Genomic DNA, 25,140 nt, shown 5'->3' with positions numbered 1-25,140 from the left:
ATTCTCACGACTCAACTGTCGTTTACAGTTGTTTTTAACTGTAAACTGGTGTTTCAGGCTAGTTGCAGCATTTGATATTTATAGTTTTAGCAAGTGCTATTTCTTAGAAAATCCAGTAACTCTGGAGATTACACTTTAACCTTATATACTGCCTTTTTGTAGGAAGGCACAGACAGTGTTTGTGTTCATGACAGGAACAAAACTAAGTTTGAAAATAATTTCTGCAAATTACTGCAGAAGTTTTTACTGGATTTATGTAGGCCTATTGCATCATATTTGCTTCCTTACTCCTGATTTATATATTTCTATAATGCATATATTGTTTTCCTTATTCCACCTATATAGAAAACCTTGCGCTATAAAAAAATTCTAACCTCTCCAAGTCAAAATTTTCTAGTGACTGGTCACATCTAAATTTTTAAATTGGCCCAAGTGCAATTCTTGTTGCAATAGTCTGTTAACATTGACTCAATGAGAAATAATACGTCAGACTAATTGAAAAATTTTGATGTTATCAGTAACTAGAAATTTTTTGACTTGGGGATATAATTTTTTTTTACAGTGTGGTGTTTCAGTAGCCTACAGCACATTGTTGCCTAAGGCAACAAACCAATATCTGGTTCAGGGGTGGGGGGCACATTTTACACATATTATGATGGATATATCATCAGGCCAGGGTCAGGGACCTCCAAGCTCCCCAAAAAATGGGTGAATTTTTTTTCCCCCAAAATAAAATGTTCTGTATAAAATCAAAAGAAACGTTCATACCTTGAGCCGCCTCAGATACTTTTATTTTGTAAAGTGTGACTTTTTTGAACAGGAAGTTTCTGTTTAAAGTGCTGTCAGTCTGATCTGTCGCAGGAGCGTTTACAGGGGTCGTTTAAAGTTCGTGCTGAGTGCTGGAGAAAATGTCTGCGGTGATTCCTCGTATCGAGCAGCTGTCATCGAGAGTGGTGCGTGTTTTGGGCTGTAACCCGGGGCCCATGACACTGCAGGGCACCAACACATACCTGGTCGGGACGGGCAGAAGGTACAAGTATTTGACATGTACAACCTATTTATTGAATGTAACAAGAATGTGAATGTTTATTAAATGTCCCTGTGTATCTGTCTGTGTCTGTCAGGCGAGTGTTAATTGATGCAGGGGAGCGCGCGATACCGGAGTATATAGTCAATCTGCGGGAGGCACTGAAGCAGCACGAGACGTCCATACAGCACATTATAGTCACACACTGGCATCATGACCACACTGGAGGAGTGCAGGACATACTCACACACTTTCACAAAGGTGAACAGGTTTTGACATTTTTGCCTAGCTCTCACTATTTGAAAAGCTCTCAGCCAAATCATGTTTTAATAATGTAAATGTAAATATCATTATCTTTGTATAATTGGGTTTATGAGAAATCCTCACTAATATAGCTGCATGTGTTATGCAGAAGCAGAGCTGAGGGTCAGTAAACTCCCTCGGTGTCCTCCACAGGAAGAAGCGATTGGAGACGAGAAGAAGAAATATGAATATCTCAGTGATGGTGATGTGATAAAGACTGAAGGGGCAACATTACGGTAAACACTCACACACAGATTCGTTACATTATAGTCTTTGGTCATGTTTACATGCTCATATTTATACACTAAAGTTTGAGGTCGGTAGTATTTTGATTATTTTTTTATTTTTTTTAAAGAAGTCTCTTTAGCTTACAAAAGTCCATATTTGTTTGATCAAAAATACAGTAAAAACATTATTACTGTGAAATATTATTGCATTTGGTTTTCTATTTTAAACTGTAATTTATTCCTGTGATGCACAACTGAATTTTCAGCATCATTACTCCAATCTTCAGTGACACCTGATCCTTCAGAAATCATATGTTGATATGGTGTTATTTATGTGTAAACCGAGGAAGTTTAAAATAACAGCATTTATTTGAAATAGAAATCTTTTGTAACATTATAAATGTATTTACTGTCATTTTTGATCAATTTAATAGGACCTTGCTGAATACAAGTATATTGGCCAAGCTTTAGTTTTGAATATATATATTTTTTATGATTTTTTATTTATTTACTTGCATGCTGGGTTTTTATATAAATGCATTGGGAAAATTAGTGTGTAAGTTTCTAAATGCAAAAACATTAGTTAGTTGTTTCTTTTGAACAAGTTTGTTGTTATATTGTTTGTGCTGCATGTAGGGTGCTGTTTACTCCTGGACACACAGATGATCACATGGCATTATTCCTGGAAGAGGAGCAGGCTGTGTTTTCAGGTGACTGTATTTTAGGAGAGGGCACGGCCGTGTTTGAGGACCTCCATGATTACATGAAGTCACTGCAGAAGCTCCTTAGCGTGAAGGCCGACCTCATATATCCAGGTAAGTCCAAGTCTGTGTGCGTGTTGAGGTTACAGTCTTTTTTTTTTTTTTTTCAAAGTGTTTTCTACATAACATTTTCGGTGACACTAAGAAATGCTTGTTTTCTGTTATTTTGGTGTGTCAGGTCATGGGCCAGTGGTCCACAACGCAGCTTCTAAGATCTGTGAGTATATAACTCACCGGAACGCAAGAGAGCAGCAGATCCTAAATGTTTTGGAGGAGAATCGAGGAACTCAGTTCACCTCCAGCGAACTGGTTAAAGTGGTGTACAAGGTTCAACTCCTTTCTGAATTATCTTATTCTTAACTCTTTAAAGTCACCATGAAATCAAACTGGACAATTTCAATTTTTTTATGGAATATTGCAGTGTTTATTATAAATGATTTATCCATGCACATTTTTTACAATTTTTTTTTTATTATTACCCCCTTAAAATCTTTAGTCAAAATAACTTCCTGTCGCTCTTGCAGTGACACGTCTTCTCTTCTCTGATGATGTGTTTACTGGTGTGAGGGCGGGTTAACCTGTCACTCACATGACAACATGCTGTCACATGACATCACAGCACTAGCAAACCACAAACAGTCCCGCCCTACATTTTCTTTCTTGTTTGAGAAGCTTTCACTTGGAAATATGTCACAATAGGGAACAAAAGACTATCGGAACTTCTGTTTCATTATGACTTTAATTAGACTGAATCCAAAAACATGTTTAATCAATTTTGACAGTGTCAAACCTGCAGTCCACAAGGAGAGAAAAGGAAATGACAGATGTAAAGTGGGGGCCAAAATCAGAGACACTGAAACCTTTAACAACTAAAAACTAAGAATTTTTTATTTACTACTAGGTAATAATCATATAAGCATATGTGTGACGGTACAAATAAGGGACTAACCAAATTCTAAGATGACATTCTGAAAGTTCAGTTTATTTTTCATTTAAACTTTTCTCTATTTGTTATACATACACGGGTGTAATTTCCTATGGGGACAGGGGGGACATGTCCCCCCCCCCCACTTCTCAAACCAAAGTTACACCCTTATATACATATAAATACAAATTGTAATGAAATCCTAATATTGCAAATGTTTTTGTTTTCTATACTGTGTACATGACATGATTTTCATGTGTTTTTTTTATATTGTCTGTATGCCAGGAGACCCCTGAACACCTGCACAGAGCAGCAGAGTTTAACTTGTTGCACCATTTAAAGAAACTCCACAAGGAAGGAAAGATCTGCCTTGGTGTGTGTGTGTGTGTGTGTGTGTGTGTACACAGGTGTTTGCGCATGTCTGTGTGTGTACGTGATGGTGTATGAACACTCATTTGTTTGTTTATTTGTTTTTTAAATATACAGTTATTGTCTGTCTTAACATTCTTTCTGGTTTTCTTTTCTAGCTGAAGGCCCAAATGAAAAGCAGTGGAAGAGCAATTTGTGAAGTGTGGTTTTTTTTTTTTTTTTTTTTACCCAACACATTCATTGCCCACAGTGTCTAATAAAAAGTTCCTGATGGACTGAGATGGATTTTTATTTTTATTTTGTCAATATTTCTTAATCCTGGAAATACTTTAGAGGAGTCTGGGGCTAGTTGTCACTTTTTTCTTTCTCAGGGAAAGTGTGTTTTTGTTGGTCTTTTTTTTTTTGTATAGGCACATACCATTGCTGTAAATCAGCTATTTATTTAATTTGCATTTAATTTGCAGGAAAAAACCAAAATTGACCTTTTGTGACAACATGCCCCAATAGCAGGCTATTTACATTTATTTAGCAGACACATTTTCCCAAAAAGCCTTAAAAATGAGAACAATAAAACAATAAATGATGTAACATAAAGGTTCTTAAAATGGAAAACATGTAAAAGGTAACAACCCTTGTCTCAGTGTAATCTGATTATAAATGGAATTGTATGCGCTGTTCACGGTCAACAATTATTCAATTATTCCATGAAACAGTGTCCAATAATATGGAAGTAAATGTAAAATAAATCAGCTTTTATTAGGCTAATAACAAAACTGGATTATTATGGTAATATACATGATTATAAACAGAACACGTGTGTGTATGTATATATATATAATATGTATATTTTTTTCATTTTTTTGTAACATTTCTTTATCTGTTACTATTTAATTAGGGAAAATAATGAGTAATAATTTTTAGTACTGCTAATACTTGAGTTTGATATAAATATGTTTTATATTTTTAATCATATTTTTTATAAATATTCAAAAAACATTTCAATGGCCTACTACAGAGATGTTTAATGGTTGAAACATGTCATACGTATATTATGTTTGCTAGACCACTGTTAATCAAAAATGTGCTCATATCTAAAAAAAAAAAAGAAGAATAAAAAAAAGAAGGTATTTGCACATGCCCTCACTTAAAGGAGTTAAAATACGGTCTGGGGTGGTGCAGCCTTAGCCCCATTTTTTGACAGGGGAATCGTGAACCGGAAGTTAACGCTTATCTGCTTGTAACCAGCTGCGGTACAGACCAACTGCGCTTGGAGGAGATACTGCTTACAGCGATACCGTGAATAACGGACAGTCCGTTCTATCCTTCCCGTCCAAGGACAAGGATATTTTGATCACACGGCGAAGATCGTATGTTGTGTCGGAGCCGTGTGCAGAGGGAGGCGAACGATTACCGTTTAATGTCGCCGATGGATTTAAACGGGATTATTAATCTAGCGCAGATAACCGGGCAGAATGCGCGTGTGTGATGCGGCCGAGCGCGCGCGCTGCTCCGCTGCAGTATCCGCGCAGAGGCGCGTGAGCCCCCGGCGGCCGGTCGACCGTCGATTCATTGTGTTGTTTTGGTAAATATGTGCCGAATCGAAAATGGTGCGGTAAACGAACAAAGGGCGCATTTATATATAGTCGTAATAAAACGTATCTATTTACAAGTAACGTTATCTGTTAAGGTGTTTTGTTGACATGAGCCAGGGCATAATGTCTGCGTCTCTATCGCGCTCATAAACGGGTCGGAGAGCCGGTGTGGTCCGTTATCTGAAGCTCTTAGTATCGGGGACAGTATTTTCGCACAGAAAGGATAGGATTTGTCAACGATAAGCCGCGGCTGGTTTATCCGAGAGCCTGTAATGTTCGTGTGTCAGTGTGTGTCTGTGTACTAGACGCGCTGAGCTCACGCTGCCCGTCAGGATGGAATCCGGTGTTGTTGGGGAGGCCGGGGGAGGGGGCCTCGCACCCGTGAAACCGTTTCCGTACTTGTGTGAGGAATCTACTCAGGGTTTGAAATCTAAAAGCCTCCCCGTGCTCAGTGGTAGTCAGGACGCGGATCAGACTCTGCTCTCTGCCCCGCACAGCTCGCCCCGGTGCGGCTCCCCCGTCAGGACAGAGTGTCGTGAGCCGGAGGGTCGCGGCGGCGCGGCTGCGCTCTTGAGGTTCCGCATGTTACGGGTGCCGGTGAGGCGCTATGTGGACGGGATCCTTTCAGACTCTCGCTGCTTCCTGTTCTGCATGTGTTACCTAACCTTTATTCAGTCTCTGATGGTGTCCGGCTATCTCAGCAGCGTCATCACCACCATAGGTAACAAAACTGATTCTCTTCTCTTCTCTTCTCTTCTCTTCTCTTCTCTTCTCTTCTCTTCTCTTCTCTTCTCTTCCATTCTTAGCTCTTTAATTAAGGTCTCATGTTGTCTAGTCTCATATTTTACCAATCTCCATCCATCCATCCCAATTTCTTAATTTCACCATCTCACCTTTTCCCAGTTCTCAGTATTTTCATTCAATATTGGAGTTTAAGAATTTCAGACTAAATGAACCCTGTGTCTTTCAGAAAAGCGGTACAGTCTGCGGAGCTCGGAGTCAGGTTTGCTGGTCAGCTGTTTTGACATTGGTAGTCTCCTGGTTGTGGTTTTCATCAGCTACTTCGGTGGGCGGAGTCAGAGGCCACGCTGGCTGGCCGTAGGGGGCGTGTTAATTGCAGTGGGTGCCGCCCTCTTCTCCCTACCTCACTTCATCTCTCCGCCCTATCAGCTGGAGGAGCTGAACAGCACAGTGGGGGGAGAGGGGCTCTGTGCCAGCGGTAATGGCAGTGGGCAGGAGAGACCCACACTGTCTAGGTGCCAGCGGGACCGGGAGGAAAGTGAGCACGCCCTGTACGTGGCACTGTTCATCTGTGCTCAGATCCTCGTGGGAATGGGATCGACTCCCATATACACACTTGGACCAACTTACCTGGATGACAATGTGAAGAAGGAGAACGCTTCCCTGTACCTGGGTGAGTTTTGTTGGAGTGTTGGTGGGTGGCAGGGTCCAGGGGCAGATTAACGCATAGGCTAACCTCGGCTGTAGCCTTGGGGCCCACGTGATCAGAGGGTCTCTGTTCACCGTTTTTTTGCAAATACTTTTTGGATTAATCTATTTCTACAGTTCTAGTAGTTACTTGTGTCACTGGACAGAGGTTTTAAAATAACAGGCAATTGATGACCACACTCATATGTAGGATAAATGTTACACATCACCTACGTCAGTTTCAGATGTAAACACATACTACGCTTGTCAAGAATAGGTACTGTTAATCTGACAATGCCCAACGCCGCTGTCAATCTCTGCCTTATTTGCTGCCCGTTGTTGGCAGAAAATTTGACAATGCTGAACACAATTGGATCAGAGCCCTGTCAATGCTTTGGCAAAGTAAAGCCGTTTTTCCATGCCAATAACGCTACTTGAATCTGAATTTGTCAATCGCTGATTGATCAAACAGGGGGAGACACCACAATCCAGATCTCTGCTCATGGAATGTAAACACTCAATAATATATTTTTAAATAAAGTCAATGTTCTGATTACTTTCATGTGACTGATCAAGCTTATGTTGCTAGTATAAGTAACTAAATGCTTTCTCTGTGTCCAGATTTGACTGTAACAATAATAAGAAAACTGACTCTTCAAATTAACAAAAAAAAACTCTCAACTTTGACAAAAAGTAGTCTTTAATATGTCTAAATATATATCCAATTGCAAAACCCAATACAAGTAAATTATTAAGTCTGAAAACAATGTTCTCAGCAACTAGGGAATACACAGCCATGTTTATATATGTATATATAGGGGCCCATAGATCTGTGCCACCCCACTTTAAAAATCCAGCAGAGATTTAATCACCTCATTCGAATAGCCATTACTAGTGATATTTTATCACTGATATTTATGATGATTATTATTAGTGATACAACATTTGAACCATATTTATGTGTTTGTATTGTGTGTGCATGTGGGTTGTCTTGGGAAGTGGGCCTCTAGAAGTCCCTGACCCTTGGGGCCTTTGTAGACCTTAATCTGCCCCTGGCTGGGTAAGTCTCTGTCAAATCAGTCAGGCAAAATGTTTTGCTTGGGGCAAATTCCTTCATGGGAACAGGGCATATATAGACCTACTTCCATGACACTTTTCAGTATTCTCCTTGGTAGTCAACTATCATGAAAGTCCCTCCAAATATTGCACTACCTTTTTGAACATGTTAGAGACTCTAACCAAAAATCTGACAGAAAACCCAATCATGGCTTATTTTTTAAGATTAATGTTTTAAGATTTATTAGTACCCATGGTGTTTTTATGGGTAAACGAGCCAATTATGAAACTATCTGTACCCTGAAGAGACACTGAACTATTTGGATTTAAAGTAAACCAGTTTGTCTATGTATCTATTTATTATCTATATTATCTATATAGTATCTATATAGCTACTCATTTCTGTGAGGCCACCTATCCATATTCTTGAGATATCATTCTTTGCTTCGCAGATAAGATGTTTTGGCCTGGAAATAATGAATACCTCAGGTGACTTAAAAAATTGAATATGTTATCTGCAAGAAATTGTAAATTATTAAGATTTTTACTTGGCTTTTATGTGAATTTTTTCAATTTTAATTTAAGTTTAAGTTTTTGCTTTTTGTTTCGTTAAATATTTCTATTTAGCTTAAAATGCAACATATTTTATTTAATTTTAGTCAGTAATTCAACATTTTAGGAGTGACTTCTATATTCTCTACATGCACTGAAAAATAATTTAGGGGATTTACTTCAGGTATCACACCCAAAACTTTTAATGTGTTTTTATATTTACTCAGATATTTTCTCAGAATTATTTTTTAACAAGTTTGACATTTGGGACTGACGATCTTCTATTTTTTGGCAAGTGTGCATGGTAACAGTCCATGCCAATATTCTCAAAATTGCATTTATACTAGTCGACCATAAGAGTGTATAATGCATGTGTGAGTACAGGAAGCCAAAGAGCAAAACAACTGCCTTATTTTAGCCTGTTGGTTAACAAGTTATTTTTTGCTCTGACTTGAATTCTGCCATGCAAAGTCTGCAACTGCTTCTCACTGATGTGAGAAGATGCCTACAGAAGCATGTGACAGCTAAAGAAAGTCCACTATTTTCTTTGTGTGTGTGTGTGTTTAGCTATCATGTATGTAATGGGAGCTCTTGGACCAGCCGCTGGTTACCTGCTGGGTGGGATTCTGATCGGATTCTATGTCGACCCTGGTACCGCTGTCAATATTGACCAGAGTGACCCACGGTTTGTAGGAAACTGGTGAGGAAAATCTCGTCTCTTGTTTGCTTTTTATCAATGAACTTGCAGTAAACTTAACAGTGTAACCGTCTCTCTGTCTCAGGTGGAGTGGGTTTCTCCTGTGTGCCGTGGCAATGCTGTTGGTGATCTTTCCCATGTTCTCCTTCCCTAAAAAACTTCCGCCGCGCCACAAGAAAAGTAAAAGACGTGTAAAAAAGAGTGCAGGTGATGTGTCCAGCGACGATGATGAGATGATGAAGGAAAAGAGCCAGGCTGTCTCGTCCTCCATGGGTTTTGGCAAAAATTTCAAAGGTGAACCTTAACATCAGATCTAAAATCCCACATCTAACTTGCTAGTTATCTAAACAGGGGTGCGTTACCTAAAGCCAAATATGATCGTTACCAATAGAATTCAATGGAACTTGCGACCATGGTTGGCTAACGGTACTTTTGGGAAACATACCCCAGATTTATAGTGGTTAAAAAAACATTTAAAAAAAAACACTCTTTTGGTCATCTTTGGAGAAAAATATCACTCTAGATATTGGCACAACTAGGATTTCCACAGATTTGCTTTGTAGAGATGGCTAGCAAGTTGGACGTGGTAGTATTTTATTTTATTTTATTTTATTGAATACATGGGCAAGTATTTGTATGCATACTTTTCTTTAAAACAATATTCCTTTAACTTGTTGGCCCTGAACTGTCTGTTTTTTTATCTTAAATTTGTTATTTATTTATTTGTTATTCCTAGTGTTATTTTAGAATTATTTATATACTATTATAGTATTTATTAATATTTTGAATTACATTTTATATTTTCTTTGATTAATATTTCTGTTTAGCTGTAATTAATTTTTATTTCAGTTTTAGTTTTAATAATTTTAGTACTTCAACTTACATTTTTGTTTGTTAGTTTTCAAGGCCACATTTCTAATAGTTTAAGTTTGATTTTTTTCATCTAATTTTTGTATTTTATTTTATTTCAGCTTAAATTCGATTAACAAAAACTATTTCTAATAGTTTCAGTTTTAGTTAATAACAACACTGATTATAAGTATGAGCACGTTTAGGATGACGTTTAAATTCAAATTATAAATCTGTCTGTTAATCTCTCTGTCTCTTTCTATCTCTCTCCAGATTTGCCAAAAGCAGCAGTGCGTATATTGAGTAATGTGACGTTTTTGTTTGTGAGTTTGTCGTATACGGCGGAATGTGCCATCGTCACAGCCTTCATCACTTTCATTCCCAAATTCATTGAATCTCAATTTGGTGTTCCAGCATCTAATGCCAGTATATACACAGGTACAACACACACGCACAGACACAAATGTGTCGATCTGATCACAGTACTTCCTGTGGGTTTTTTATTAATTGTGTGTTTGTGTGTGTGTCCAGGTCTGATCATTGTACCCAGTGCAGGTGTTGGTATAGTTTTAGGAGGGTACATAATTAAGAAGCTGAAACTGGGCGAAAGAGAAGCAGCCAAGCTGGCCATGATCTGCAGTGGAGTGTCTTTGCTCTGCTTTTCCACTCTCTTCATCGTCGGCTGTGAGAGCATCAACCTTGGTGGAATCAATATCCCTTACACCACTGGGTAATGGAGAAACCCCTGTAGACACGCACATAAATATCACCTGCAAACATGAGCTGCACTGAATGATGTTCGATCTGTGTTCTGCAGGCCCACGCTGACTCTGTCTCACCGAAACCTAACGGGAAGCTGTAACGTCAACTGTGGATGCAGGATTCATGAGTACGCACCCGTCTGCGGCTCTGACGGCATCACCTACTTTAACCCATGTCTGGCGGGCTGCAGTAACATCGCCAACCACACCTCAGGAGTGAGTTGTTTCACATCTGTCTACTGACCCCGTTTAATATCAATGGAAATGTAGATTAAAAATGGTGAATCCAATGCAGGACAAAACCAAAAATGTTTAGGACTCAACAAAAAAAGGGCTGAGTTAAAAATATTGATTTCCCGATTTTAACCGTTTCTCATTTCGATTAGCGGATGTTGATTCTTCAAGATCTTAAGAATTTATCTTTTAGTATATGCTGTTTTTAGATGATGCATGAATAAAACTTCACTTAGCATTATTTGTAGCGCGCCTCCCATCTAATGAATCACAATAAACTCTGTGCGTTTTTACTTTTGATATGAAACGGTCTCATCTGTCAAGATTTTTTACGAAATTCAAACAATAAATAGCGTTTTAGCGTTTTTATTTAATGTAATGTATGTGAATAAATCATTCATGAAAACAAGTTGTTATGAATGCCACCATTTAAATGTTTATATTTCAAAAATCTAATTTGAGTAGAAACATAATTTTAATAAAGTTATTATTAGAGCATTATTTGAATTGCCTTCCAATGCATATCTTTGATACAAATCAGTTGTTCATTTTAACCTTTAATTTTATAGTAATATACCAGCTGACAGGGTTCCTTGTATAGTTAACAGCATCAGTTTAGAGATTTTTTTTTTCCTTGAGGAAACAGAGACATGTACTGTACCTAATATATATATCAAAATTAATCAATATTGAATCAAATTGAGTTGAATCGCAAGCTTGTGAAACAAAATTGCATCAAAGAAATTTGTGCCCAGACAAATATGTTTGTTTTGCTATAATGATTGGCTGATTGTTGTATTATTATTATTATTATTTTTTTTTTTTTTACTTTTAAAAATAATTTAATACATTTTTGTTGTAAAAGAATCCTAATGTTACTACATGTTGCTTAAGACAACATTTTTCATATTTGCCTTAGGATAAATAAAAATGGCTATGTAAAAATTTAACCAGCAGAAAAATTGTTGAGACATTGTCTATGTCAATATTGTTGACATTTTTCGTGTGTGTTTTCTCCCGCTCAGATCAGAAACTATTCTGACTGCGCATGCGTTCAGAGCAGACAGGTGATCACGCCATCAGGTGGAAACCATGAGCTCCAGGTGGTGATCGTGAAGACGTACCTGAACGAGAATGGTTACGCACTGGCAGGAAAGTGTGAGCGCACCTGTGGAACACTCATCACCTTCCTCATCTTTCTCTTCATCGTCACTCTCATAACCGCCTGCGGTCAGCCGTCCGTCATCATCGTTACGCTCAGGTCTGCCTCTCTCCACGTCCTCGGATATCATTTCTCTTTTGCTCTTTGTTTCGCTCATCTCTCGCTCTTATTTTCTGAGCAGGTCAGTGGATGAAGAGGACAGGCCGTTTGCTCTGGGAATGCAGTTCGTTCTTCTCAGGACTCTTGGTAGGATTGGATAGATTTGACAGAACTCCCTCTTTTATTTCTGTGACTGTCAACTAGAGCTGGACAATATATCAGTTTTAATGTGCCCCTATTATGCTATTTTAAAGTTTCCTAATGTTGTTTTGGAGTCTCCTACAACAGGTTTACCTGCATCAAAGGTCAAAAACTGTTTAATTTTCTCATAATATACATTTGCACATCACCACATTTTCAGTGATTCTCAAACGACTCGTCAGATGAATCAATCTCTCTAAATCCCGCCTTTCCGCAAGCTACTCTGCTCTGATTGGCCAGATAGCTCAGTCTCTTGTGATTGGTCTACCTTGTACAGAGGCGTGTCGATAACAAAAACGCCCATTACCATAACAACGTCGGCTCTGCTTGTCCTGAGGCTTCCTACACCGTAAACTAAACATAGAAACGAACAATGATGTCGATTTCACTATATCAATCAGTCCAATGATGAAACACTGAAAGAACTAGTTATTCAACCCGAACCTCCATCGCAAGGACGACTAGAGCAGGACGTTTCTCAGTGATACACTACTCAGTTTGAGGTACATTATGAGATGTTGCAACTGTAATTCCTCACCATCAGCATGAACAAGTGCATGTCCATCGACAAACCTATTATATTACTTGTACTTATTTATTTACTGAGTATTTTTCTGATTTATTGCGGTGAACATGTGGAAACTATCAATAACAGTGTATACTTTAGCTGAGCTCTAGCGTGAATGACTGCTATAAAAAACGTTGGTAAAACAAATCTTGTTCCATGCTTAAAGGAACACTCCTCCGTTTTTTCATATTAAACTATGTTATTCCCTTAACTAAGACGAGTTGATACATATCTCTCTCGTCTCTGGTGCGCGGCGACACTTTGATAGCACTTAGCTTAGCCCTGTTCATTCATTAGGGACCAAACAGAGATGAAGTTAGAAGCGACCAAACACCTCCACGTTTTCCCTATTTAAATACAGTTACACGAGTAGTTACACGACCAAGTATGGTGACACAAAATTAAACGTGGCGCTTTTCTAAGCGGGTAAAAAGGATAACTATAATGTATGGCGGAATAGCACTTGGGAGCACTTCGACTCGGCGCAGTAAAAAGTCACGCCTGAAAAATCCTCTGCCCCTCTCCCTCTCCCTCTCCCTCTCCCTTCTGTCATTAGAACCAACGTGACTTTTTACTGCGCCGAGTCGAAGTGCTCCCAAGTGCTTTAGAAAAGCGCCCCGTTTTATTTTGTGTCACCATACTTGGTCGTGTAACTACTCGTGTAACTGTATTTAAATAGGGAAAACGTGGAGGAGTTTGGTCGCTTCTAAATTCATCTCTGTTTGGATCCTAATAAATGAACTGGGCTAAGCTAAGTGCTATCAAAGTGTCGCCACGCCAGAGCGATTGAGTGCACGCACTGAGACGAGAGAAGTATGTATCAACTCGTCTTAGTTAAAGGAATAACATAGTTTAATATGAAAAAACGGTGGAGTGTTCCTTTTAATCTTTCCTCAAAGTAGTGAGAACGACACACAATCTGCATTAATTGTGAATATTAATAGGTAATAGTGGCCCACAACTGATCAGCAGAAGTATTTCAGTTAGACAGTGATAACATGAGTTAGCCAGTTAGCAGGAGACCTACACAATATAAAACTCAAAACTAAGTATTTTGAACGCCATCTTTCAAGAGCAAGCGGTTTGCGAATCCTGCATTGAACTCCGAGATTTGTGAAGCAGTCGTAAGTAAAATAAAGGGAACACAGCAAAAGTTTAGGATTATACTGCTGTGATATCGTTGTAAAGATGAATTTTAACCACTGATTCTTCACACTCGTCCTTGGGCAGTGGAAAAAAACTGCCGGTTTGAGGTTTAAGTTTTCCCTGGTGTCTGCGCACGCAATAAGTGGCCGGGCAATATGCTAACGTTTCGTCCTGACATCACAACGAAACGGCTTATGACTCGTTTGAAAAACGATTCATTTAATTTAATCAGAGTCGACTCTTACTTTTCAAAGACAATAACTTTACATACGGTGCACTTTCAGATGTAAAATTTTACAGGATGTTTTCATTCACTTAGAGCTATGTTACACACTACATGAAAGGTCATTTTCAAAAATCCAAAATAGGGACACATTAATATATTAATATGCTTTTTATCTGACCAGAAGACCATAATCAGTAGACTAATTTTTGTGATCAGTTAAAATAAGTTTTTGAAAGAGGTCTCTTATGCTCAACAAGGCTGTATTTATTTCATCAAATATATAGTAAAACAGTAATATTGTGATATATTATTGCAGATTTGGTGCTCAAGAAACACTCTTATTATTATTATTATTATCAATGTTGAAAACAGTTTTTCAATGTTGAAAACAGTATATTTTTGAGTAAACTATGGTGTCTTATGTTTAATTTAATGTCCTTGCTGAAATTTTTTTTTATTTCTTTCAAGAAATAAACAATCTTACTGACCCCAAACCATTGAATTGTAGAATACTGCTAACTACCAATGCGTTTTAAGTAATTGCTTGCTAATTAGTGAATATAATTTTTTTTATATATTCCCTCTTTCTTTCTTTCTCTCCAGCCTATATCCCCACTCCTATCTATTTTGGAGCTGTGATTGACACCACCTGTATGCTGTGGCAGCAGGATTGTGGTTTCCATGGGTCCTGCTGGGAGTACGATGTCACTTCCCTCCGCTTTGTTTACTTTGGTCTGGCGGCGAGCTTGAAGTTCCTGGGCTTCCTGTTTATCTTCCTCACTTGGTATTCGCTGAAGCGGCGTGAGGAGCAGACGCACACACACACACACTCGCACACGCTTTCCCCGCTGGACACGGTGAGCCACCTCATCTGCCATGCCGGAGGTCACAAAGGTCACGCACGCACACGCTCCTGTCCTGTCTTCCTGCCCCGGCCACCTGAACACTCCCATGCTGCCATGACAACTGGACACGCTCTTAGCCGTGGTAACAGTTGCCCTGGGAATGGCCTGAAAGCAATAACTCCGCCCATACGGTCTCTTGAAAAAGTGGCAGTGTGAGTGTTGGAGCCATGCACACACACATACTTACACTTGCTCAATCACATGCATGCAAAAATCATACAATTAAGAGGGCCGATTATTAAGTAAATGGAAACACGCCACACCGCTTATAGCCATTGCTGGTGCCTTTAAAAAAAAAAACACACACACACACACACAAATACACGTCAAACACACAATATTGCAATTAGTAATAAAAAAAATTTGACACAATACCTCAGCAGGACAAATACCTCTGGTAATCATCACATACAAATGCACACATTCAAACACATTTACCGTAGTTATCTCATCTAGTTACCTATAGTGTTAGTTGTGCTCATACTCTTCTGCTTCGCCTGTACAGTAGATAAATACATGTACTTGTTTACCTCATTGATTCATCCATTCATGTTTCAACAGTGAAGGGAAAGAGACTGCAAATTTTACTATGCAAACTCCTCCCACAGCACTGACTCATCAGGTGTGCTCGACTTGAAGCAGACCGATCGGTGTATGGCATCAAAGTACCATGAGAGCGATTCGAAAGCATTTAGATATGTCTTCTCTTAATCGCTCTTGCGGTGCTTCGATGTCATACACCAATCGATCTGCGCAGAGCCGCTTCAAGTCGAACACACCTCTTGCGAATCACATTAGCCCCTCCCAATCTTTAAACTCCTCCCCTAAAACATCCTCCCTACCAACTATATTTGCCATGCACAGACTAAACTCCTCCCAAAGGATTGACTCTACACAAGCAGTGGCTCCTCCCAAACTTTAAACTCCGCCCACCGTATTTACTCCACTTTGTTCCATTTCTTTTTCAGATGTTCTGTTGTGTGTTGTATTAAATGTTTAGCTTTTTAGTACTACAATTACAGTGTGTGCAACGGTGCAGTGCACACATCTGTCAAGTCTTTCTGTGTCTTTTTGTCATAACCTTTGACTTTTGTGCATCATATCAGTATTAATAATGTTTTCTTCTGTTGCTGATTGTATGTTGGTGGTCAACAGTCATCTCGGTAAATAACACAACTCATTTATAGGAGATACGTCATCTCATGTTCAGACAAACATTATGTATACTCTTGAAAACATGCTCTCACCCCCCTGAAGATGGTGTTCTGTTTGCGCTGCAATTGAGCCAGTATTTGTGGTGTTGATGGTAACACGTGTGATGATTGTCATCTCTAGCTCTGAGCAGAAATCTGCTTAATTCCTGATCACTGCTGGACTTTGGTAGAAACAGAGCATGATAAACACTGAACTACTGCTGAGGAAAACGTATGTTTCATTTTCCTCTTCCTCTTTTTCCCCCAACCCTTCCTATGTTACTGTGCTCTGTTTGCAAACAGAAGACACGTTAATACATTTATTTATTTGAAGTTACTTGAAGGCTTGTCTAATCGGGGGCAAACCTTCAGAAATTCTTTATTAACTGTTTTGTTTTACTTGTACAAATAAATGATGTGTCAATAAATTGTCTAAATAAAATTATTTTGATTTTGTGCTGTGATTTAGTGTCGTTTGGAATGTTACTTTAACAGTTTTACAACAGAAATGTAATCATTTTAGTTAAACATATACTAAATATATTATGATAATATAAATATATACTGCTTTGGACTCTTTCAGGCACGCTGGCAAATCAAAGCTCTATTTCAAAATTACCATTGTGCCCTTTGAACATGTGCCGCTGAACCCAGAGTGAGCCATTAGGACTAAACCTGCTTGTAAATTGCTCGTTATGCTATATTATCTCCAAATATTGGATTCAATCTTTTTGTCAACTTGTTTTCTACTTTCAATTAGGACAGGTTTTGTATTTCTTTTGGAAACTGATTGATCGTAGGCCTCATTGATCTGAGGATAAACTTCATCTCTATGAAAACATGCTCTGTAACCTGTAGCCTGTAATACTCAAAATTGTTTGTTTGTGTACATGAACGTGTGTGTTTGTGTATCCATGCATGCACAGGTCCGAGGCCTTTATCTTTGCAGGTACACATATGAACATGATGAACACTAAATGTTTCTTATTTTCAATCTCCCACCTTCATTTACAATGGTCATTTTTGACCAATACAAGCTCAGATCAATGAAGCCTACAATCAGTCAGTTTCAAAAAGAAATACAAGACCTGTCCTAATTGAAAGAAAACAAGATGACAAAAAGATTGAATCCAATTTTGATGATGATGATATAGCATTACAACAGATTTATACAAGGTTGTTTTTTTGTTTGTTTTTTGTAGGCTGGTCAGTTTTTGACCTGGAACACAAGTGTGACTTTGTGCCATTTTTTACAAGATAAAAGCATTTCAAAACAAACTTCCTGGTTAAACATTGTGGTAAGCACAGTGTGGTAAACAGTGCATGTTTTCATATTTTATTATCCACATAACTGCTTTTTTTTAACTGAGGTGCATAACCCTCAGATCGATGAGGCCTTTTATCAATCAGCATAATTTTTTTTTTTTTAAATTTAAAAAAATGTTCTAAATGAAAGAAAACAAGTTGACAAAAAGATTGAATCCAATATTGTTGATGCCGTGATAATATAGCATAACGAGAGATGTATAAGATTTTTTGGTAGGCTGGTCATTTTTGACTGGGAACACCACAAGTGTAACAAATCCCCCCAAAAGTACGAAAATTGTGGGAAGTAACGTTAGTACCCTGTGTGAGCAAAGTCAGTAAGTTTTAGTCCAATGCGATAACATTGATTCAAAATAACCGAACCAAACATAAGTCTTAAAACTGTGCTTCTGCTATCTTTATTATCAATGCGATTTGGTGGTTCTGTAGTTGCTGTTGCAGGTGTGGCTCCTCCCTCCGGTAGGTGACGCTGTGATCACGTCAGTTGCGGTACCACGTGTGTTGCTCTTCGGTGACACGCGTCCGCTACGTGTTTCGGCCCTTCCGCGTGCTCTGCTGAGGACTCGCGTGCGCCGCAATCATGGCTCTGTACAACTTTAAAAAGATTATGGTGGTTCCCACCGCTAAGGTAGGTTATTAACGACGTGTTTTGACACTCATATGCGGGGTTAAATGCCATAGAAAGTGCTGATGGTGTTGCCATTAATAACGGACGTTGACAGTATGCTGCTCGCGCTTAACACACGTGCCCGCGTTGTTCAGCCATTTAACTTTTCATGTGTTGTAATTTTATTTATTCCATTACTGTCAACATGCTTTTACTGGAGTCATGTGTGAAAATGAAGAACGAGTGGTTCTGCGTTTATAACATCTGGGGAGGGATGAAATATTAATGCGATTGAGATCTTTTGTTGGTTAATAAGGCAATAAAGTTTAGATCAACTCAATTTGAGAGAACTCAGCCTGTGATTACTTTACTTTTTTGTGTCCATTTGTTGTCAGTGTTGTTGAATTAAACCACTAGCCCCAAATGTGTGCCATGGTCCCTATGGTCATGGAAAACATGCACATTCCATTCCTGGAAAATTAATGCAAATATAGTAGAAATGTAGTGGGTAACGTTATAAGCTTTTCTAGTTGTATTTCATTGGCTAATTAATATTTGTGAGTGCAACCTTTTATACAATTATTTATTATAATTTGGTTATTATATAAAATCCTTAAGTAATCACTCATATTCGGAAAAATCATTGTCATGGAAAGTCATTTGCCAAAATATGTGGGAACCCTCGTGTGCCTCAATGTTTCAGTAGAAATAGTAAATCAAACATAAACCATTTCTTTGTTTGATTCTCTTCATGCAGGACTTCATAGATCTGACTTTATCCAAAACCCAGCGAAAAACTCCCACTGTTGTACACAAACACTACCAGATCCATCGAATAAGGCATTTCTACATGCGCAAAGTCAAATTCACCCAGCAGAACTACCATGATCGGCTGTCACAGATCCTCACTGACTTCCCCAAACTGGATGTAAGTGTCGCCCAAACTTTACAACACACATGGGACAAATGTTACACATGCTGATCCTTCTTAATCATCCCTTCTTTAGTAGATAAATTACTTGCTATTTATCTCTCTCAGGATATCCACCCCTTCTACGCTGATCTGATGAATGTGCTGTATGATAAAGATCATTATAAACTGGCTCTTGGTCAGATCAACATCGCCAAGAACCTCATTGATAAGTGAGTCTCTTGGGTTTATCATCATCGTGCACATATACTCTAGCATTATTGTGGTTGTTTTAAATATAAATATGTTGGCTGATACATGAGATTATTTACATCCTTTGTTTGATTTTTAAATATATCCCGTATGAGGTCTGCTCATATCTGTGGGTCTATGAAATTAATTTAACGGAGTAAAACTGTGTGTCTGTATTTGTAGTGTTGCTAAAGATTATGTGCGGCTCATGAAATATGGAGATTCGCTGTATCGCTGCAAGCAGCTGAAACGGGCCGCACTGGGTCGCATGTGCACCATATTAAAGAGACAGAAACAGAGCTTGGAGTATTTAGAACAAGGTACAAACACTTACACACATCCACAAATACTTTCCTTAATACCAGACGGTTTTCTGGTAAACAGAAACACAAACCTCTGTGTTCAGTTACTGAATCATTGCTACTGGTAAAAAGTTTGGGGTCCTTAAGATTTTTTTTAATGTTTTTAAAGAAGTGTCTGGTGCTCACCAAGAGTGCATTTATTTGATCAAAAATACTGTAAACACAGTAAAATTGTCAAATATTATTATAATTTAAAATAACTTTTTTCTATTTTAATATATTTTTAATTGTATTTTATTCCTGTGATGGCAAAGCTGAATTTTCAGCATGTGAATTTTCATTGTTTTCATTGTTATATATATATATATAAATTAAATAAATAACACATTTTCAAGTTTTTTTGATTAATGGAAAGTTCAAAAGATCTGCATTTATTTGAATCTTTTGTGTCAGAGTTTTTACTGCAACTTTTGATCAACTTTTGAATGGGAGTGTATACTTTTGGAGTAATGTTTGGCTTCACCCATTAAAGCATAAATGTTAAACAAAAAAAAGCATGAACTTTTACATCTGATGCGCATATTAAATGCATATTTATCTTATCGTAGTGCGGCAGCATCTGTCCCGTTTACCCACTATTGACCCAAACACCAGAACCCTCCTGCTGTGTGGTTACCCCAACGTCGGCAAGTCCAGCTTTATCAACAAGGTTTGTTTGTGCATGTGAATGTAGGTTAAATGTCAAATCTGTGTGCGCTGTAGGGTTGTACCGATATTGTCAAAAGCATCAGCTATCGGCAATATCAAGAGGATTTGTAATTTCCAATTAAAGGATTACATTTATTATTATTATTAGGCTACTATTATTATTTATTAAATTATTGTTACAATTATACAATTTGCCCTGCCATAATTTCATAGCTTATCACCGCATAACCGACACACTGCGAGGATATAGATTAGCTTTATACTCATTAAAAATGTTTTAAAAACATTAACGTCTATTATACAATGAATTATATCATGGGCGTCGGAACCATTGATTATGGGTTCATTGTATTCTAACCCACCCACTTTTTAAGACCAATGATATTGGACCCACTCACTTTTACCGTCTCTAATTCTGTGCATGTCTGTTCACTTTTCATAGCGCCATCAGTCAAGTCTATAATAGGTCTGAACAATGCAATAATCAGTCATCAGTGAAAGTCAAGAGCAGCTTTATTTCAAACACTGACTTTCAAAAACACAAAATACTTCTCTTCTCATTTTTTCACTAACACGAGAAATTAAAGACTAAATTAAAACAGTTATATACCATTATCGGCGTATGTTGAAGTAGATTCATCTCTCGTAACTCTCGCACAAAGTTTCACATTGCTCGCCTTCATGGTTTAAAACTGATATATTTGCAGTATTGCGATATGATATTTTTCTTTATCACCAACTCCATCTTTGTTCGCAAAATGATGGACATTGATTCACTTTCGTCATTTCCTGTGATAAAGTGAATGATGACGATTTGACTAAGAGGAGCATCACCCAACACTAGTGCATTGTTTTTTAAATTAAGTTTTAATGTGTGTACAGGTGACCCGTGCTGATGTTGAGGTCCAGCCGTATGCCTTCACCACCAAATCTTTGTTTGTGGGTCACATGGATTACAAATACCTGCGCTGGCAGGTGAGTGGTAGAAAAATATAGGGTTCCCGGACAACATTTAACTGAACTGATTTTTGTATAATAAAAATGTTCCTAACCTGTTATTTACGGGTCTGTGTTTGTAGGTGGTTGATACCCCAGGTATTCTGGATCACCCTCTTGAGGAAAGGAATACCATAGAAATGCAGGCCATCACCGCTCTGGCTCACCTGCGTTCTGCTGTCCTCTACGTCATGGATGTGTCAGAGCAGTGCGGACACACGCTCTCACAACAACTAGAGCTGTTCAACAATATACGGCCATTGTTTGCCAACAAGGTACGCACACATTACAAAGATGTAAATGCAGTGAAACAATATGGTTTTGTTGGGCTGAATGATAGCAGGGATTGTTATTTGTGTGATGCAGCCTCTGATCGTGATGGCCAATAAGTGTGATGTGAGGAAGATCAGTGAACTGTCGGAGGAGAATCAGGTAAATGACATTCTGAATCCTCTTATACAGTGCAGGAATTCCTGGAGCTGAAAAAAACTTAAAGGGATTAATGAATTCAATTATTGACTCGCCCTCATCTCATTCCAAACCTGTATGCTGCTTTTCATTCTCTATGAAATGATAAGAATCTTCACACTTGTCTCTTTTATACAATGACAATTCATAGAGAACACACAAACTCCAAAAATGTTGAAAAAGTAGGTCAGTTTGGGGTCAGTAAGATTAGTTTATTATTATTATTACAAGGACACTTTAAATAGTTAAATAGTGACAGTAAAGACATTTACAATGTTATAAAAGCTTTTTTTATTATTACTTATTTTTTTATCTTTGAAATAAATGCTGTTTTTTTTTGCTCTTCTCTTTCTTTTTTATTAAAATAAAAATACATTTCCTGAGGAAAAAGTATTGGGTTTTTACAAAAATATTAAGAAGCACAATTGTTTTCAACATTAATAAGAAATGTTTCTTAAGAACCAGAACAGAAGAATCATGTGACACTGGAGTAATGATGCTCAAAATGAAGCATTTCCATCAGTGGAATAAATTAAATTTTATATTATATATTAAATTATATTTAAATGTATTAAAATAAAGTTATTTTACATTGTAATAATAGTTTTACAGGTTTTTTTTAAACGAATAAATGCAGCCTTTTTGTTCTTTTATGAACTTTTGATGTGAAGATTTCCCTTTTGTGTTCCACAGACAAAATAACAGCATACAGATTTAAATACCGTTTCTGTTTTAATTTAACAAGTTTTATAATAATCAGGGTTTTTTTTCCCACTGTGTCACTATTTCAGACTTTATCTAAGATCTATGCTAGATTTAATCTCAAACCGATTAGAGTTTGATAGACGTTATAAGAGAATGTTACCTGCAACTTTCTGCAGTGACACTAAACTGAGCTCTGTGTGTGTGTGTAGAAAGTGTTTGCGGATCTCACTGCTGAGGGGGTCACAGTGATTGAGACGAGCGCTCTGACAGATGAGGGAGTGATGCAGGTGAAGACTGAGGTAAGACCAACCAATCAGCTTCACTCTCTCACATATGCTTACTGAAATCAGCCAATTAGCTTCATGTACCAGTTTTTAAAGAAATAGACTATTGTAGGCTGATGAAGATTGGTGGTTTAGATTTGTTTGTTTTTTTACAGGCATGTGATCGGCTGTTGACTCACCGTGTGGACACAAAAATGAAAAGCAAGAAGGTCCATGATGTTTTGAACAGACTCCACCTGGCAGTGCCAGCCAAGAGAGATCAAAAGGTACACGCTCTTCGCACTTCTTAAACCATTGTCCGCTTGGTTGTAAGCTTATTTCTTCCTAAATGCTTCTAGCAAACATAGTGTGTTTGTAAAAGTTTTTGATTTGGTTTGTGCAGGAAAGGCCTCCGTTTATTCCCGAAGGTGCTCTGATACGTAGGAAGGCAATGGAGACGGATACTCCCAAACGCAAACTGGAGAGAGACCTGGAGGTTGAGCTGGGAGAGGATTACACAATTGATCTACAGAGTAAGATATAAACACACACACACGTACATAAAATGTACGGTCCATACGGTTTGTCCTTAGACAATTGAAAAATTAAAAAATGTTGTCTTGTGTGTTCAGAATACTGGGATTTGATGAATCCAGAAGAAAAGGAGGATAAGATTCCTGAGATTTGGGAGGGTCACAATATTGCTGACTACGTCGACCCGGAGATCATGAAGGTATTGAAACAAATGCTATAGCTTTAATCTGTAACCCATGATATCTCATTTCCTGACTGTAACCACTGATAATTCAGTCCCTCCTCAGTGTTTTTTATTTTTTATGACAACATTTATTTGGTTACATTCTTTTCTCAGATGACATGTTCTGAATTTCTGTCCTTTCTCTTATTCTCAGAGGCTGGAGGAATTGGAGCAGGAAGAGGAGCTGCGTGAGAAGGCCGGAGAGTACGACTCTGAAGAGGAGAGCGAGGATGAAGAGATGAAGGAGATCCGACAGCTGGCCAGTCAGATTCGCGAGAAGCGGAAGCTAAAGATTCTCGCGTCCAAAGAAAAAGACAAACAGGGACCCAGAATACCCCGCACGGCCAAGAAGGTCTGTCCAGCAGGCTTATTTTTGAATATGTTTAAATTATAGCAAGTAGTTTAATATTGGATATTACTTTCATATTTTAGGTAAAATATGTAATTATTCAGATTAAGCACTTTAAGTTTTTTTTATGGAATATTTGTTGTTCAACAACCTATTGGATCAAGAAAATTTGTTTGCAATTGATTTGTTAGCTGGTTAAAGATGGGTTAATTTGAATGGTCTATGTGGGAACGCAGGTGGAGAGAGCGACTCTGGAGAAGGAGATGGGTGATCTGGGTTTGGACATGACTGATAAAGATGATGTAAGAACCTGTGTACTTGAAGCTTTTCCATGCTCTGTATCTCTGTTGGGAACACTCTTGATTTTGTATACCATTTGGTCATGGTGATCTGTTTCTGTGTACACGTAACATGTTTGTGTTCACCTTTTGTCCCTCTAGAGCCACTATGCTCAAAGATCTCGCTCTCTGGTTCGAAAGAGGAAGAGGGAAGTCTCCGCACCACCGACGTCACGTACTCGCAGTCAGAGCGCCTCAAGACCACCAAGGGACCAATCAGGAGTCAGAGATGCCAAGGTCAGATTCAGAAACCGCCTGTATTCATTTACAAGACAAGTTTGAAATGAAGTTGTGTATGACAGTTGTTTAGTCATATAGTAGGTTATAGAAAAAGATCTTGCCGATGTTGCTCAAAGGACAAACATGTTCATTGGACTGACTGACTCTCATTTCTTCCAGATGTTGAAGAAGGTGAAGACCATGATGAAGAGCTCACAGAAGGACATGAACAGGCAGGGAAGGAAGGGTGAATCTGATCGACATGTATTTGATCTCAAACCTAAACATCTCCTTTCTGGGAAGAGGAAATCTGGTACCACCAGCCGCAGATAAATGCAGCCTTATTCACGTACATCTTACTTGTGTACTCGTACCTGTCCTTATGCCAGGATTAATACATTTGTTATATTCTGTACTTTTTACCAGTTCTTTCTGATACAGGTGAGAATACACCTGTAAACACAAATGAATAATTACTTATTGAAATGTATGTACTCACATCATTCTAAGTGTCTGATATCATGCAGAATGATAATGAAATCTACAGGATCATGATTTAGAACTCTTCATCCTTTACAAAACAATTTATCTGAAGCCAATGTTTGCAGTTGGAATCAAATAAACCAACCAAAGTATTGAACCTTAAATTCATGTGTGAA

At 38.1% G+C, this 25,140-nt stretch overlaps 3 protein-coding genes across 4 annotated transcripts; all 3 read left to right on the top strand.

Moving 5' to 3' along the window:
* The first annotated feature begins 805 nt into the window (after window positions 1-805).
* lactb2 (lactamase, beta 2) lies at window positions 806-3,893 on the top strand. Of its 2 annotated transcripts, none has more exons than XM_082173675.1 (7): window positions 806-1,030; window positions 1,125-1,288; window positions 1,446-1,566; window positions 2,194-2,372; window positions 2,497-2,645; window positions 3,529-3,616; window positions 3,771-3,893. In XM_082173675.1, the coding sequence occupies exons 1-7, from the start codon at window positions 909-911 to the stop codon at window positions 3,809-3,811; spliced, it is 864 nt and encodes a 287-aa protein (XP_082029801.1). In that variant the 5' UTR covers window positions 806-908; the 3' UTR covers window positions 3,812-3,893. The 2 variants fall into 2 exon arrangements, with proteins under 2 accessions (XP_082029801.1, XP_082029800.1); XM_082173674.1 differs by having other exon boundaries at window positions 809-1,030; window positions 1,440-1,566.
* A 922-nt stretch (window positions 3,894-4,815) lies between these two features.
* slco5a1a (solute carrier organic anion transporter family member 5A1a) lies at window positions 4,816-16,745 on the top strand. Its single transcript, XM_082173515.1, has 10 exons — window positions 4,816-5,925; window positions 6,175-6,618; window positions 8,808-8,940; window positions 9,023-9,231; window positions 10,060-10,224; window positions 10,318-10,516; window positions 10,604-10,763; window positions 11,807-12,042; window positions 12,125-12,189; window positions 14,787-16,745. Exons 1-10 carry the CDS (start codon window positions 5,538-5,540, stop codon window positions 15,242-15,244), a joined length of 2,457 nt encoding a protein of 818 aa, XP_082029641.1. The 5' UTR covers window positions 4,816-5,537; the 3' UTR covers window positions 15,245-16,745.
* Window positions 16,746-18,082: 1,337 nt separating this feature from the next.
* gtpbp4 (GTP binding protein 4) lies at window positions 18,083-25,128 on the top strand. The gene is made up of 16 exons (XM_082173544.1): window positions 18,083-18,235; window positions 18,972-19,142; window positions 19,254-19,357; window positions 19,560-19,696; window positions 20,287-20,387; window positions 21,269-21,361; window positions 21,466-21,657; window positions 21,749-21,814; window positions 22,765-22,854; window positions 22,995-23,105; window positions 23,222-23,351; window positions 23,451-23,551; window positions 23,730-23,927; window positions 24,161-24,226; window positions 24,365-24,499; window positions 24,662-25,128. The coding sequence occupies exons 1-16, from the start codon at window positions 18,188-18,190 to the stop codon at window positions 24,812-24,814; spliced, it is 1,896 nt and encodes a 631-aa protein (XP_082029670.1). The 5' UTR covers window positions 18,083-18,187; the 3' UTR covers window positions 24,815-25,128.
* The last annotated feature ends 12 nt before the right edge of the window (window positions 25,129-25,140 follow it).

The sequence above is a fragment of the Leuciscus leuciscus genome (genome assembly GCF_965113295.1).
Source record: "Leuciscus leuciscus genome assembly, chromosome: 6".
In the NCBI taxonomy this organism is placed as follows: Eukaryota; Metazoa; Chordata; class Actinopteri; order Cypriniformes; family Leuciscidae; genus Leuciscus; species Leuciscus leuciscus.
This window is presented reverse-complemented; position numbering and strand designations above follow the sequence as displayed.